This window comes from Watersipora subatra, chromosome 10, assembly GCF_963576615.1.
Source record: "Watersipora subatra chromosome 10, tzWatSuba1.1, whole genome shotgun sequence".
Classification (NCBI taxonomy): domain Eukaryota; kingdom Metazoa; phylum Bryozoa; class Gymnolaemata; order Cheilostomatida; family Watersiporidae; genus Watersipora; species Watersipora subatra.
Window position 1 is genome coordinate 2,627,860 of NC_088717.1, and position 15,454 is coordinate 2,643,313.

A 15,454-nucleotide genomic window follows, 5' to 3' on the forward strand; every position below is an offset into this window, starting at 1 on the left:
CTGCTGTCCTTGTTTTAGCAAAAGTCGTGAGTCTACCTTTGGAAGTTCACATGCATCAGCGCTACCTTATCCCACATCTCATCTTTGCAGGCTACCCACGACAGCACTACCTTATCCTATATACTACTATAGGCTACCAACAGCAGCACTACCTTATCCTATATACTACTATAGGCTACCAACAGCAGCACTACCTTATCCTATATACTACTACTATAGGCTACCAATGGCTGCACTACTTTATCCTATATACTACTACTATAGGCTACCAACGGCAGCACTACCTTATCCTATATACTACTACTATAGGCTACCAACTGCAGCATAACTTTATCCTATATACTGCTACTATAGGCTACCAACTGCAGCACTACCTTATCCTATATACTACTACTATAGGCTACCAACTGCAGCACTACCTTATCCTATATACTACTACTATAGGCTACCAACGGCAGCACTACCTTATCCTATATACTACTACTATAGGCTACCAACTGCAGCACTACCTTATCCTATATACTACTACTATAGGCTACCAACGGCAGCAATCACTTATCTGATCACTTTCTGGCACTTTAAACAGTGGCTAAGCAATTAGTTGGTTGACAGTATAATGTTATTTGATATTTTAATGTAAATTCAAATAGAGATGGAAAAGTAGGCACATGAGTGTCACAGCTATAGTTATAAACAGAAGCAGCAATAAAGGAAAAAAGTAACAATTGGTGGTGTAAAACTGGTCTGTCACACGCTGCCTGCCGGTGGTTTGCAGATCTAACAAGTGGTTAGATTGTCTGAGAAGATTTCTAATGAGTATAGCTAACAGAGGCTAGGATGGTATAGCCTCGTATACAGCTGGTTGAACTGCAAATACCTTCATCATTGGCTATTACAAAGGTATTGGGTAAGTATTTGGTATACCACAAATGAACTAAATAGTAAAAATGATGAACTGGTATGTTTTTGGTGTGGACAACTAGGCTCATTCAAAGCTGCCAAGCACAAAAGATAGTTTACTCCGCCTACAGTATTGAATAGCATTATAACCTAACATGAACTTCCCTATAGCATTAGAACCTGCCTTGCAGTAGGGAGATAGAGCGGCACACCATTAAAAGACTACACAACATCCAGGCGGTTAAGAGACTAGACAACACCTCTGCTGTTTACTGCAATGTGACTAGCTACAGAGCTATCAGATTAATAGTACATCGTAACTATATGCAGCCCCATTTTGGGTGGTCAGCCCCACTTTGGTTGGTCAGCCCAACTTAGGGTGGTCGACCCCACTTTGGGTGATCAGCCCTACTTTGGGTGGTCAGCTCCACTTGGTGGGTCAGATGAAAAAATAGTTGAATGAATTACGACTGTAAAAGTAAACTTTCTTCCAATGTTTAGACAAATGTACACCCCGCATGTGACAGCACAGTAAATGACACAATGCAATTGTTTAGACACGCTGTTCACATAGAGTTCATGGCACTGATCAGTGTACTCATCATGGATCTATCCAACTGCGGTAGACTTGTCAACATTAATCCCTACCAAAGTTTACAGCTTGACCCTTCGATGAAGGAATAAGGAATGAATGCTACTCTAAAACACAAGTTAATATCCACCATTTTATGAGTTTACTTTTTAATGACAATCCAAAAACCTCAGATACAAGACCTCTAGCAACTTGTGATTACATCATTGAAAGGTTGTTACCTTCCAACATTTCAGCAAAAATCAAAAGCGAGTTTGCTAAGTTTAAAAAAGTAGAAATAACCTTCGTGCTAGTATCTTGTTGTGTTATGACATGGGTAAAAGCAGTTCGCTTGGCAAAAAGCTGGTCACAGAATAAACAGAGCATAGCTGAGTGGCACATAGTGCAAGGTGCCCGCTGTGATTCCTTGATAAGGAAGGCAATCTACCGATTTAATAGCTTGACAAAGAGGGCAAGGTACTTGTCGTAACCACCTGAAAGGAGTGCATCTGACTGGCAGCCTCTAGCAATGCAAATGAATAAGTGGAACTATTCACGTCAGAATGAAAGTTACACAAAGTCAACACGCACGCCTTTAAAATACATTTCAATAGCTACAGCCAACGGCGCACAAGCTGGAAGAATGCTCAATCACCTGTTTACCTAAGTGTAATTTTACTGTAAACAATTACTAACTCAGAGTGGGGTAGAAAAATAACAGCGAGTTGAGAGAATAAAAGAGTAATTGCAACTCCAGCGAACACAAATGCTTGTGGTTGAAGGTCGTCAGTAAAGGCAGCGTGTCAGCCTCTTGATCAGGCCTGTTTGTACCTCTTGATTATACAAAAGGTACATACAGTATAAGATATATAGATATAGTTACCAGATCGGGTATATCATAGAGAATATAGATTGCTCTGTCGACTATACTTTATAAAAGATGTGCATAAAAATTGAAGCTAATCGGTCTACATGAGTGATTATTAGCCAATGTGTGTATATGATAGGGTAGACAGCAAAGTACACACGCATGGGGTATATTTAGGGTTAAAGAATGTTACTCTCAAGCAACGCCAACGTCCTTGACACAAATTTGATCAGCAAAGTGTTAATACATTAGAAGAATAATAATAATATAGTCTGAAGCAAAATCGTGACAGCACAAATTCGCAAAAACGTGATTGACCTACTTAAATCGATACAAATTAAAATATTGATCCGGTCAAAAAAATATTACTCGTAGAAGAGAGTCGACCAAAAAAAAATTGAATGTTCTGAAAAGCGTTCGTAATGTTGTCAAGTAACACATATGGCTGACATTACACAGGTTAGGCTGAGTCATCCCTTGTTGTTACAGGCGTTGAGGCAATAGTTCTGTGACCGATACAGTTATTAGTTTGCCACCCATCAAAGCCCATAATGGATTAAAATGATCAATTTTGTGTGGCATCATGGACCAGTCGAAAAATAGGGCAACCCTACATTTTACCAAAAAACCGATATTTTAAAATCCAATTTAATGTTTGCCAAAGACAGTGACTGAATTAGAGAAATATCTATGTGATATTTTTATTTTAGTTCTGTTCCAACTTCCAAAACTGTTTCTTTGCATAAACACATCCTTATGTCGAACAGAGACCTTATCTCATGTCACTCTTATATACTCTCAATAGTACTAACATGATATCATATGGCAGCTGGCAGCAAGCTAGTCACTGCAAACTTCTTGATCTGTCTCATCTCGAGGATGCTGCTGGCACCCAAGAGTGCTGCCAGAGTCCTAGACACGACTCTGAGTAAGCCAGTAAACTAACATTGCTATCCACAAACATTTAGTTGAAAAAAAGTGTGTAGCTGTCTGTCATCTGTCTTAAAAACATCTGTTAAATAGTTTGTCTCTCAAACACCATTATCACAATGAATGACATGGCCTGACAAGTGTGTGCTAGTGCTACCACTGACATCTACCAACTGGCATCACAGAGCTTGGCTTTGCCTATTCACGTGTGTCAAATTATTGACTTTCTGGTTTGTGAATTATTTCTCACAACTATTAGCTCACGGCTACAAGCCGTAGTCGCTTACTTAGCATACAAAAAATTCAATAAATTCAAACCCTGCCGCTGACCAATGCTCATAATCATAGCCGTATTATAAACTTCCTGAAGCTTATTGTACACAAAAGCTGTGGCAATCTAGTCTAGTGCAAACACACATTATAGAGTTGAAAATGTAACGATATTTGGGCAACAGGCAGATAAATGGGAGGGTATTAGTGTTTTCAAAAGGTGACACACTCATGGTGTCACTCAAAGGTGTCCACGCAACAATCAGACCTCATGATTTTCTCAATCGAGCACTTTACAAAGGTTACGCATAGGTCTGTGAAAGTGACACAAGGATGTAAACTCAATAACTACATATGTGGCAGGTAGTGACAGGTGCCTCATAGCTTATATTTTTATTTCTTTTAGAAATTAATGATGTGGTGTGAATAATTAATTTGGTAGTTTTAAAATAAAAAAATGTAGTGTTTTCAGAGTTGTGAAAGAGTCACAAAAAACAAGAAACATAAAATATAAAATATTTTGTATGCAGATGTCAGAATAAAATGTTAACTATGGTAAAATGATGAAGATTTCCATGCCAATGATACACATTTTTGAGTTCGATGGTTACAGATTCGAATGATTGCACCAAAACTAAGTAATAAATGCCAATATAACACGGAATTTTAAACAAGTCAGAACAAGTCAACTTTGACGGTGGTTAAAAAGTAGCCCGCATAAAGGTAGGTGTGGCAGAAACTACAATGATTCAAGTCATTAGTGCATGCCAACCTTATCAGCTGATTGATTGACTAACATAAGCTCTGAAAGTAACTCACCCTGCCTACTTCTTGTCCGATCGATGGTGAACTGCCCTCTGCATCTTCAGCAACAGTGAAACTGTACGTCTGCTGAGTGAACTCTGGAGATCTCTCCTCAGGATTAGCAACCTTTAGATTTACGGTTGCTCTCGCTAGTTTTCCACCTCCATCTCTCGCTTCCACCTGGAAAAATCTCAGAGAATTGTAATTAATGTCTCAAGGTGCCTCTAGTAAGCAAGAGGTACGAACTCTCAGAATATGACAAAAAAAAACAGGGGACTGTTTATTGGAATTCTAGCAATTAGCCATATTTGCCTCTTTTACTGACTACATATTGATTGATTACATATTCACACAAATATTGGCAAAGAATTTGAACAACTCACACTGAGTTATGTTATGAGTGCACAGCTGAATATTTTCTGATCAAATTATGACAGGAGCGGCACGACAGGGTTGAGTGCAGGGTTGACATTGTTGAAATAAAAATTCAATAATAAAACATGGATCATCAGCAAGTGTAATAACCTTGACCTTCCTTACAGGTAGTAAGTGTGATATGTTTGTAAATAAAACTTCTGCTATTAAAATTGGTTAAATTGGGCTTATTATCCGAATCAATAATTTATAAAGCAAAAATATAACAAAACTGATTATCTGCTTTTCATATAAAACCCTGAGTACTAATACTAGCTCTATAACAGTCTGTTATTTCGCAAGGAGTCTTAGCCGTACACTGAATTAAATTGAATAACTACAAATAGCAAGCATTTGCAAGCTGAAAATGCACAGTCAGCGGATTACAGTAACTAAGTGTACCTAAAAAAATTTCCTGAGTTACAAATGGATGGTTTGATTTTGATAGATATTTCACTGAACCTCACAATTTGAATAAAGTATGAAATCAGTTGAGCTGTCAAGGTTGTACAGAGACAGCTACACTCCGTAACTAAAATGATGATGAGAAATGATGACTGTATTATCTGAATAACTTTACTAAGGGATTACACACACTGAATTTTGCAAAATTCTGATCAGCTGACAATCACTGGCTGTTCGAAAGAATTCGGCACATTTAGTTGAGCTTCAGATCTTTATTATAAGGGTGGCTAGTTAAATTATAAAACTCTGAAGGTGATAGGAATGTACTTGAATGTTATAAGATCACAGTAATATAGATCAGACAATGTACTTGAATGTTATAAGATCACAGTAATATAGAGTACACTGCAAACCTGAATAGTGTAAAATCTTGGTGAGCGAGGCAAGGATCTGGTTAGGGACACGACTCCGCCATCGCTACTGACAGCGAAGAGTCCACTAGCACTTTGTTCTGGAGGAATACTGTACCGCACAGCTCCTCCTTCTCCTAAGTCAGCATCGACTGCCTCAAGAGTGACTATAAGATAGCCACTCTCAGCACTCTCTGGTATGACTGCATAGTAATCGCTCGGGTAGAAGACCGGGGAGTTGTCATTACTATCCGTCACATTCACATAGACTGTCACCTAGTAGTATACACGTAAGCTCATGCAGACAGATCATGTGTGACCTCAAATAAAAGACGAAATGAGTCATCAATTATTGAGTAATATTTTATGTAACAAAAACAATAAATCATAAAAAATTGAGGATTAACAGTGATAAACGATGCACATGGATATTTTCATCTTCAGCTATGAAACTTACCGATTATTTACTATTAAACATGTGTTTTAGACTGTGATTAGGACTAAGTTTCAGACTACGATTAGGACTGTGTTTCAGACTATGATTAGGACTGTATTTCAGACTATGATTAGGACTGTACTTCAGACTATGATTAGGATTGCGTCTCAGACTACGACTAGGACTGGGTTTTAGACTGTGATTAGGACTGGGTTTCAGACTATGATTACGACTGTGTTTCAGATTATGTTTAGGACAGCGTGTTTCTATAAAAGTTATTTTCGTCCTATAGTTCTAGGCTAATAGATTCAGAGAAGAGAATTTCTCATTGAAATCAATTTACTGTTTTTGTCCTGATTATTATAATCAGCATTTTTATTAAAAATAATTATCATTTTGGCACAGCATGATTTGGACAGATAGCTGCACCAAGCGATAAGCAACTGTAGAGCCAAGAATCGTGCTCGAAATTATGCAAATGAGTCAATTGAAAAACTCTAGAGTCAGTCCAATGATTGATATGAGAAAACAGGTCGTAATAAATTGAATTCGAGTTATAATAACGGATATGAGCAGCCGGGGTAGAAACCAGAGTGTTAAAACCCTCCTACCTTAGCAACTATATGCACACATATCAATTCATATTTAATATATTCTGCCTATTGCCAAGAAATCCCGTTATTTAACTTTTACACAGACACTCGGCTGGACAGAGTGGCATCTCGACAAGCCGAACAATTCCTTTGAACTAGTCGATGCTGAAGCCACAATTTTTATCGACATAAATAACAATTAACTTCCTATGAGCCGCGGGTAAACAATGTAGCAAAAGTTTACATGTGGAAGTAATGAAGCGCTTGGGAATATTGCACTAGGGTAATTGCTAGTATACAAGCAGACTTAACAATAGCGGTGACACCTGGCTGCATGCGTGACTCCAGAGCCGAGCATCTGCTGTGTGCAGTAATTAGTCCTCCAAACCGCTTATCACACAGGGACATAGTTGAACTCTGTTTCGCTGACTTTGAAGTGCGGCTAGTATGCGATGAGGTGACAATATACAGTAGGTGGGAGCATACCATGGCTTAAATGTCTAAGATAATGCGGGGAGAAGTGGTTTGGTGTGAATATTTCTCATTGTGAATTGGACAGAAGTCAGCCGTGGTATGAATGGCGTGCTTGATTAAATAATTAGTAGAAATCTATTGCTAGTCCATCTAGTAGGGAGTTGAACAGGGTTTTAGTGAGTCAAACAAAAACATTCTACAATAGTGTTATATGCATGCGGTTTATTGAGAATAATTTTAAAAAGTTGGAATGAAAGTTTTGTTGACAAACTTGAACTTCTAGTTGTTTGCTGTGTAACGCCTTAACAAACTAACCCTACATAATTCAGAAGCCATATTTGCAAAATATTCGAGTACACACGAGATATACCCGAATTCTCACTATACAAAGGTAAAACTATTTTAAGCCAACTAAAACTAGTCCCACATTACTAACAAATAAAAAAGTTCCGTGACCCTAGAAAAAGGTCCGATTTTCTGCTACATTTTCTTCTTTGTAAAAACTGCATAAATTGGGTTCTTGTTAAAATGCTTCATCAAAAATTAGCTACTTTGAGAGCTTAGAGATGATTTTAAGCTAAATTTTTGTAGATTGTATCAGAAAGTGTATTTCCTATCATTTGAGATTGTTTTTTATGTCTGTGGTGGTCTGAAAGCCAGGATGTTTCAAGATTCAAAGTTGACAAAACTTCATCACGGTTAAAATGCTCTAATTAAGCGAAAGTTGGATTATGATGTGTATAGTTGAAAAGAGACCAACAGAATAGAGACACGTAACGATGCCATTTGAAAGCAATAGCCGATATCAAATATCGCAACTTTGACCACTACTGACGTCTTTTTGCACGTATTTTTCTTCTGAACGTTTTAACCCCCCATCAAGTTTTGTAAATTTTAATCTTGAAACATCCTACCCATCAGATCACCTCAAACATCATAAGAAATCCCAAATAATAGAAAAATAGCAATACTTTCTGATAAAATCTACTGAAATGTTGTGTAAATTCATTTTTAAGATGAAAGTTGAAGCGGTCAGACCAGTAGCATTTTAGCACAGGACTTCCAAGTTGTTTAAAATTGTCAGTTGCATGGGCTCACCTGAGAACTTTGGGATATGATAGATCCGAGATCATACGCCACAACTGTGATAGCATAACCGTCTTGTGTCTCTCTATCCAACGAGGTTGACAATTTCAATTCTCCATTTATTGCACCGATAGAAAAAAGACCCGGATATTCTCGTGTCATCTCATCACCTAATCTGTATTTAACGCTGCCGTTGGCACCCTTATCCCTGCAAGACAAAGCGCTGTCGCATCAGTCATTGACTCAAGGCAGCATTCCTGATACAAACGAATATACAAACCATACATTTTGTTTAATCTACCCGAAGGGACAGCAAAAAGAGAAACTACAAGTTTACAAACTCCTATAAGCATGACTGTAGCTACAGCACTTACTGACACATGTCAAAGTGCTGCAGTGACACTTACCGGTCAGTGGCCACAATGGTTAGTAAGACTAGGTCAACTTCATTGTTCTCCTGCACCTCCACATGGTACTCGGGTTTGGAAAACTCCGGAATTTCATCGTTTTCATCAATTATGTCTATCTCCAAGGTTGTTTCATTCTTTAAGACGTTACTTCCTGTCGACATAAGAGTTCTCTTGTATCAAAAGCTGAATGCTACATAAAATGGCTCCTAAAGTATTTTTCTGATAGCTTCACTCGCGTATCCATAGCTTAACGGCTGGCTGAGCACCAAAATGGGTGAGCATCTTTTTAGAATCAGTAGAAACATACATTTGTATGAAGAACTTTGTCATGATTGGCTAGCTGAGTGCTTTAAAGTGCAATACAAACTTCCAACAGGAAGTGATTTAATTTGTAGTCACTTTAAAATGATGAAGCACAATTCAGAACAGGATTGTTTAAAACATCACTAAAAATATATAGTAAAATTACACCAATTTTCATAAAAAATTATAATTAAAATTTATATAAACAAATGTCAAGGACAAAATAGTTTGTTGGAAGTTGATGCTTGCAAGACATTAGCAAGATCAATATTAGTTTTACCACGGCTTCCTTCCGGTATGCTGCAGGCTTTCGAATCTAAATGTCCTGAACAGCAGCCAAGGCAAGACAATGCTTGAGATTTCAGTGATATGGTTTTATAATGAACACTATTGTTCTCTAGTTAATCAGCTACAAACAGGCTCATACCTTCTTCTACAAAACAATGATACTGACAAAGACTCAAACCTGCTTTACTAAAACATTGAAAGTAGCCATTTAGCCATTCATTAAATACGGTCTGCCTGAGTTTGACATGACTGTTTAGCTAGATGGGTTTAGTGCTACAGTCGAGACACATTATAACGTCCCCTGTTATAGTTTTCCCTGTTATAGCATGCCTTGTTATAGCAACCCTTATTATAGCAACCCCTGTTATAGCTTCTCATTTTATACTAACCCCTGTTATAGCTTCCCATTTTATAGAAACCCCTGTTATAGCCACCCCTGTGGTAGCTCCCTATTTTATAGAAACCCCTGTTATAACCACCCCTGTTATAACAATCTCTGTTATAGCAACCCATTTTATACTAACCCCTGTTATAGCTTCCCATTTTATACTAACCCCGTTATAGCTTCCCATTTTATACTAATCCTTGTTATAGATCCCTATTTTATACTAACCCCTGTTATAGTTTCCCATTTTATACTAACCACTGTTAGCTTCCATAGCTTCCCATTTTATAGAAACCCCTGTTATAGCTTCCCCTGTTATAAAAATCTCTGTTATAGCAACCCATGTTATAGTATCCCCTGTTATAGCAAACCTTGTTGTAGCAATCTCTGTTATAGCATCCCCTGTTGCAAGAATTCCTGTTTTAGTATAACCAATATTGCAGTAACCCCTGTTGTAGTAACTCTTGCTTATTTCAACCTTGACTGAACTAAACAGTCAACACAGGAACAAAAATCATTCTATATAACTTGTTGAGAATCAAAGAGGGCCATAGTTAATAGAGAAGGCTACTAACCATGGTCTGAAGCTGATATGTTGAGCACAATCTTAGAATTGTCAAGCCCGTCGCTGTCGACCCTTCTGTTGATCGTCACGAGCCCTGAATCGCCATCAATTTTAAAAAACTGTTGGTTATTACCATCGGAGATTTGATAGGTAACTCGTCCGTTCTCGTCTGCAGAGATAAGAATGGTCAGATAAGACGATGTATTTACAAAACTATCTTGACAAAAAGTAAACAAGTCTATCAGAACCTGGGCCACTAGGACTTCATATTGAAAACATTTTGAGAGACTAGTAGATGGCTAGGACCCACCATCAAGGAAATGCAAATGTTTTGATAACACAAAAAATGAAGACATCAGTTGAGGCCTCCTCATCATATACCTATTGAGATCAGCGTTTCGTTCCTTTCGTTATAAGGAGGGACTCACCACTAGTAACTAATTTTAGCTATATCTAAACCACCAGACTGATATAATAATTTTCTCATCACTAAGCCTAACCGATATTAAATAGGATTTCCAACTGCCAAACTTCCGTATACGAGATTTGCATATTTTACGCAAGGGAATGAGAAATATATTGACTTGGCAATGTTGGCGTGAGAATTATCATTCTTAATTTGTCTCAACTCTTAGTAAGAATGCACCACAGTTACTGTAGTACCATGACATTTCAGGCCATGTCGTCTGATGTGTTTTCATCGAGTTATATTACCAAGAGAGTTGTAGCTACTCAAATGTAATTGTATACCAGAACGGATCTAGTGTGTGGTGTCATTGTTATTCATACTGTTTATAAATCAATCCTTACTCGGCTGCAAAAAACTGGCAAGTGCAAAGGATGTGCCATCCAGGAGGACACGGAGCGATTAGCAAAAGCTAATGGGGTATTAAAGTCATAAGAGTGGCCTGAGATTAGAGTGATCCTAAACAAAGGGAGGTCATTTAGCCAGCCCTATCACACGCAGGAGCCTAAAGAAATAAACATGAAGAGTACGATTGGTCGCTAGGAGGGTGATGAAAGTTTTCACCGTGAATATTCTAGAGACGAATAACAATACACTGATATACGCTAGCAATACGTAATGCCGTTCTTGTTCAACAGCTCTCAGCGATACGACCTAAGAAATTGCGTGTCAGACTTGACCCGGTGTCACCAGTCTTCATTCTGCCAAACCTTGACAGACCTTTTGTGTCCCAGCGTATGGCATGTTAGTCGCAACTGATCAGGAGTCACACAATAAATAGACTAATCCGTCATCAAACGAACAAGACTAGATAATTACATAATCGAGACAAGCATTTGGGCTTAGAATCGGTGCACATGTCAGACATCACCTTTGAAGAATTTTCGGGGAAATTGTATGACAAAAACAGATGAAAATTTTGAACTAGTATTTACGGTCACAGTGTCTGAAGAGGATGTTTGAGCAGAGGGCATACAGCTGATGACACTTACTAAAATAATAAGTGAGTCCATCCATCTAAAATGTCTCTGCTTTTTCATTGCACTTAAGCCTTGACTTTAAATAACCTTTTCATTTGAATTTTTTAAAACTTGAGCAAATATTATATTGGTTTTGACATATCAAATAACTTCCAACATGAAACCTCTATAATATCTCAAAATTCTACCATTTTTCAGGAAAAGAAACCGGTATAAGTCAAAAAATGTAAAAATAGAAAATAATATAAAAATTGAAGTTGTGAGTCCCGTGAAACAAGTCAAACATTTCAGAACCTCAGAGTGGAAGAGTCTTGGTGACCGGAGAAACATCATGGTAAAGCTTAGATCCAGGCAAGACTGCTTTTTGCCAGAGTGTTTTGAGAGTTTTAGCTATGGCCTCAGGGTGAGTACAAGATGTTTTACCCAGTACTAAACACTGGCGCAGTCCAACAAAACCAATCAGACTCCGAGAAGACAAGTCAGGTATCATGGTAACATTGTGTTCATAAACAATATATCAGCATTTAGCGACAAACACGGAGACAATGGCTGGTGGTAGACACTGCAACGCCGTGTTTTCAAATACTGATAATCACCGAGTTTCACGAGTCATCCAAATTGAGTTTCTTCCACAAAGAATTCGCAAATAAAAGAAAACAAGTGAACTCATTGTAGAAATTCTATAGCTGATTACACTCTTTCAATTTGAATGTTAGTATTTTTGTTCTGTTGCGAGTTTATCTGATTAAAACGTATTATGGCTGTGCTCAGGCGAAAAGAAATCAAGCATGAAAACTTTCACTAGAGGCTTGGAGGTCCCCCTGTACCTCGCCTACCGTCTTCTTCAATCCAATAAGCAAATTATAAAACTGGTACGAGTGTATATCGAGTGTATATCGCAGCTGAGTGTAGAGTAGGAGAGACCTCGTCGTCATTTTATCATGATCGTTGACCAGCCACATAGTTCGCAAATAAAAATGGTTACACTCTCGCTTTTTCAGAGACAACTAAGAAGATCGCCATAAAGTTGGTTTAAAGAGGAAGCAAACAGCACCCACAATCAAAGAGAATACATTTTTAGGCGTACATTGTCTCATGAAAGAGTTTTTGTGATATCGAGAGATGATTACACATTTTAAAATCACAGCATTATATGAATTGCCTATTATGCACACGTCGATGTATTGCTTCCACGTCTCTTTAACGGTTTGTAAAATTTTTAAAGAGCGGATTTTTTTTAACATGGCACCAAATTAAAGGCTCCGCAAATGGGCAAAAGTAGACAGCAAGACAACCCCATTATCAGGGAGATTTCTGCAATGCGTCTCGATTTCTAAAGCATCGAGGATGTGGCATGATTCAATGAGAATTTGAAACAACCACATGTCAAGACACAGTTTAGATAGATGGGCAGCTAGCGTGTTTTTATAATAATGTCATGGAAATACTTTTGGTAGAATAAGCTCTGCAAGAGTGTGAAAAATAAACAAATGAAGCCAGTTATAGATAGAGATCAGCACACGGGCAAACAGTAAGCCGCCAATAGTATAGCAGAGCTGCTGATAAAGAAAGTGTATGGGTAAGAGCGATGTTAGCTAAAATGATTTGGCTGATGTGCGAGCAAAACTTCTACTACAAAAAGAGCCGTTTCAACTTATCCGTCTAAAACCACGCTTAGAAGGTGAGAAAAGAAAAGCATCGAACGAGAATCGAACTCAAAAATTTGGCGTTGTAGCCAGGCATACTACCAACTGCATCGCTCGCCTACCTTATAGTATCACAGAATAATTGTGCTCATACTTATTCCACACAATGATCTCTCACGGCGTACAGGACTACCAGCGTACTAGTTTTATCACAAAATGAAAATTTTTCATAAAAATTTTTCGAAAAACTTCATGAAATTAAGTTGAAAGGGCTAGTTATAAAGAGCAAGAAACTGGCAAACTTGAAGAGTTTACAAGGTTTAACTTAATGACTTGTTACCTTGGTCTTCATCGGTTGCTGTGACAGCAGCAACAAAGCTGTTGACTGGGTCCAACTCGCTGACAACTGCTGAATAAGAAGGCGACGAGAATTGTGGGTGATGGTCGTTTGCGTCAAGAACAGTAACGATCACACTGGCAGTTGAGCTGAGTCGTACTGCTCCCTCGTCTCTCGCCACAAACGTTAGATTGTATTGAGATACTTGTTCTTTATCTACCAGAGCCTTTGTGTATATCAAACAATATGACAGTAGGCAAACCGGCTCCTTGAAGTGTCCGAGTTCATTACCAGAGAGATATTCGAGGCTCCATTCACCATTGGGACCTTTGTCTGCATCAGTTACTGTCAGTCGGAAAACATATGTGTTAATTGTAGCTGATTCAGAAACGGTCGCGTCCTTGTTTCCCGCGATGACTGGGGCATGATCATTTACATCGATGATCGTGATCTTGACTCGACTTTGATCTTGCAACATGGATGAACCTTCTCCTTCTTGGTCGGCCACTTGTATCTCGAGTACACAGACAGCTATACAGAGTGATGTGTTGCAATAGCTGGCTTGGCATAGAGTTTCCTCATTCGAATAAGCTTCATTTAGCGAGTCAACTTCCAAACTAATCGCACCTGTCATACGGTCCATAGAAAACAGGCTATTTCTTGTCATGGAAAAGACAAGCGCACTGTTGAAGCCACTGTCAGAGTCGGAGGCGCGTGTCTCGAGGATCTCAGTGCCTGCGGTGGCGTTTTCCAAGACATTAGCCGTGTAGAGGGTATAATCAAACATTGGATGATTGTCATTCAGGTCTTGCACATTAATCTGAACAGTAATTTCAGCTCGTTTTGGAGGATTTCCACCATCTCTTACTTCTATGACAAGCCGGAAGGATCCTATGTCTTCCCGATCTACCGCTTGGAGTAAACCTAGTGACGCGAATTTAGGACCTGCGCTGGAGCTAGTAGTTAAACTCCAGTAGCCATTTTCATTTCCCGATAAAATAGTGTAGACCAACGACGATGAGCCATTGTTACCAGCATCTGAATCCGTCGCTGTGATAGTAAATGGCTGCAGAGGAACGTCATTCTCAGCAATAGTAAATTCTAAAGATCTGGACGAAAACTTTGGCAAATTGTCATTTATGTCTGTCACTGTAATTATAACCTCTATTAGCGTATTAGAAGGAACTTGAGCATTTGCAACTTTTTGTTTGACAACAAATTTAATGTCGCTATTACTTAGCTGTTCTCGATCAATGACTTGTTTGATGCTTATTTCTCCTGAGTTTTGATCAATAGTGAAGTAATCCGTCTCGGTAGCTAGTTCATAGGTATATCCCGGATTGCTGTCTACTAATCCAACTACGCTTCCGATTGGCAAGTTCTCTTCAACGGTAAAATATTTTTTTGTTCCTTGGCAATGAACTTGAGGGAGAAGTGATTGAAATACGCTCAAGAATAGAATGAAGTTCACGAATGTGCTTTTGAAAAGAAACACTCTTCGGATCGTGTGTGTGAAATTAGATAGTAAGGATAATTCCCAAGGCATAGCTTTCCACCTAGTATGAGGTAATAATTTATAAGCTTTGCAGTCCATCGTTTGTAAACTGTCAGTAGAGTATCTTTGAGTGACTCATCGTCAAAAACTGAAAATATATAATCCTGTTAATAAGACGTATCTAACTTCAACAGTTGGGGTATGAAACAAAGTTATTACAACTTAATTTCTTCACACTAAAATACAGAAATATCACTAAAAGTATAAGCTGACTTGAAAACACCATTATTTAAGGGAATGCTGAATTATGTTAATTTTGAAATATTATGAAACGTGGCTGACTAGTAGACTGAACTTGAGTCAAATCGGATATCGTATCATGAAAATATAAAAACTATGTAATAGGTTGTTGAGTAAT

At 38.2% G+C, this 15,454-nt stretch overlaps 1 protein-coding gene across 1 annotated transcript in view; it reads right to left on the minus strand.

Moving 5' to 3' along the window:
- Window positions 1–15,087, minus strand: part of LOC137406210 (protocadherin Fat 4-like) — an 80,677-nt gene extending 65,590 nt beyond the window's left edge. The window contains exons 1-6 of the mRNA XM_068092745.1: window positions 13,545–15,087; window positions 10,123–10,281; window positions 8,569–8,722; window positions 8,174–8,369; window positions 5,576–5,848; window positions 4,359–4,523 (exon numbers count right to left, since the gene is read on the minus strand). Coding sequence (XP_067948846.1) covers window positions 4,359–4,523; window positions 5,576–5,848; window positions 8,174–8,369; window positions 8,569–8,722; window positions 10,123–10,281; window positions 13,545–15,087 — 2,490 coding nt within the window. The remainder of the gene's footprint in view (window positions 1–4,358; window positions 4,524–5,575; window positions 5,849–8,173; window positions 8,370–8,568; window positions 8,723–10,122; window positions 10,282–13,544) is intronic.
- Window positions 15,088–15,454: the final 367 nt, after the last annotated feature.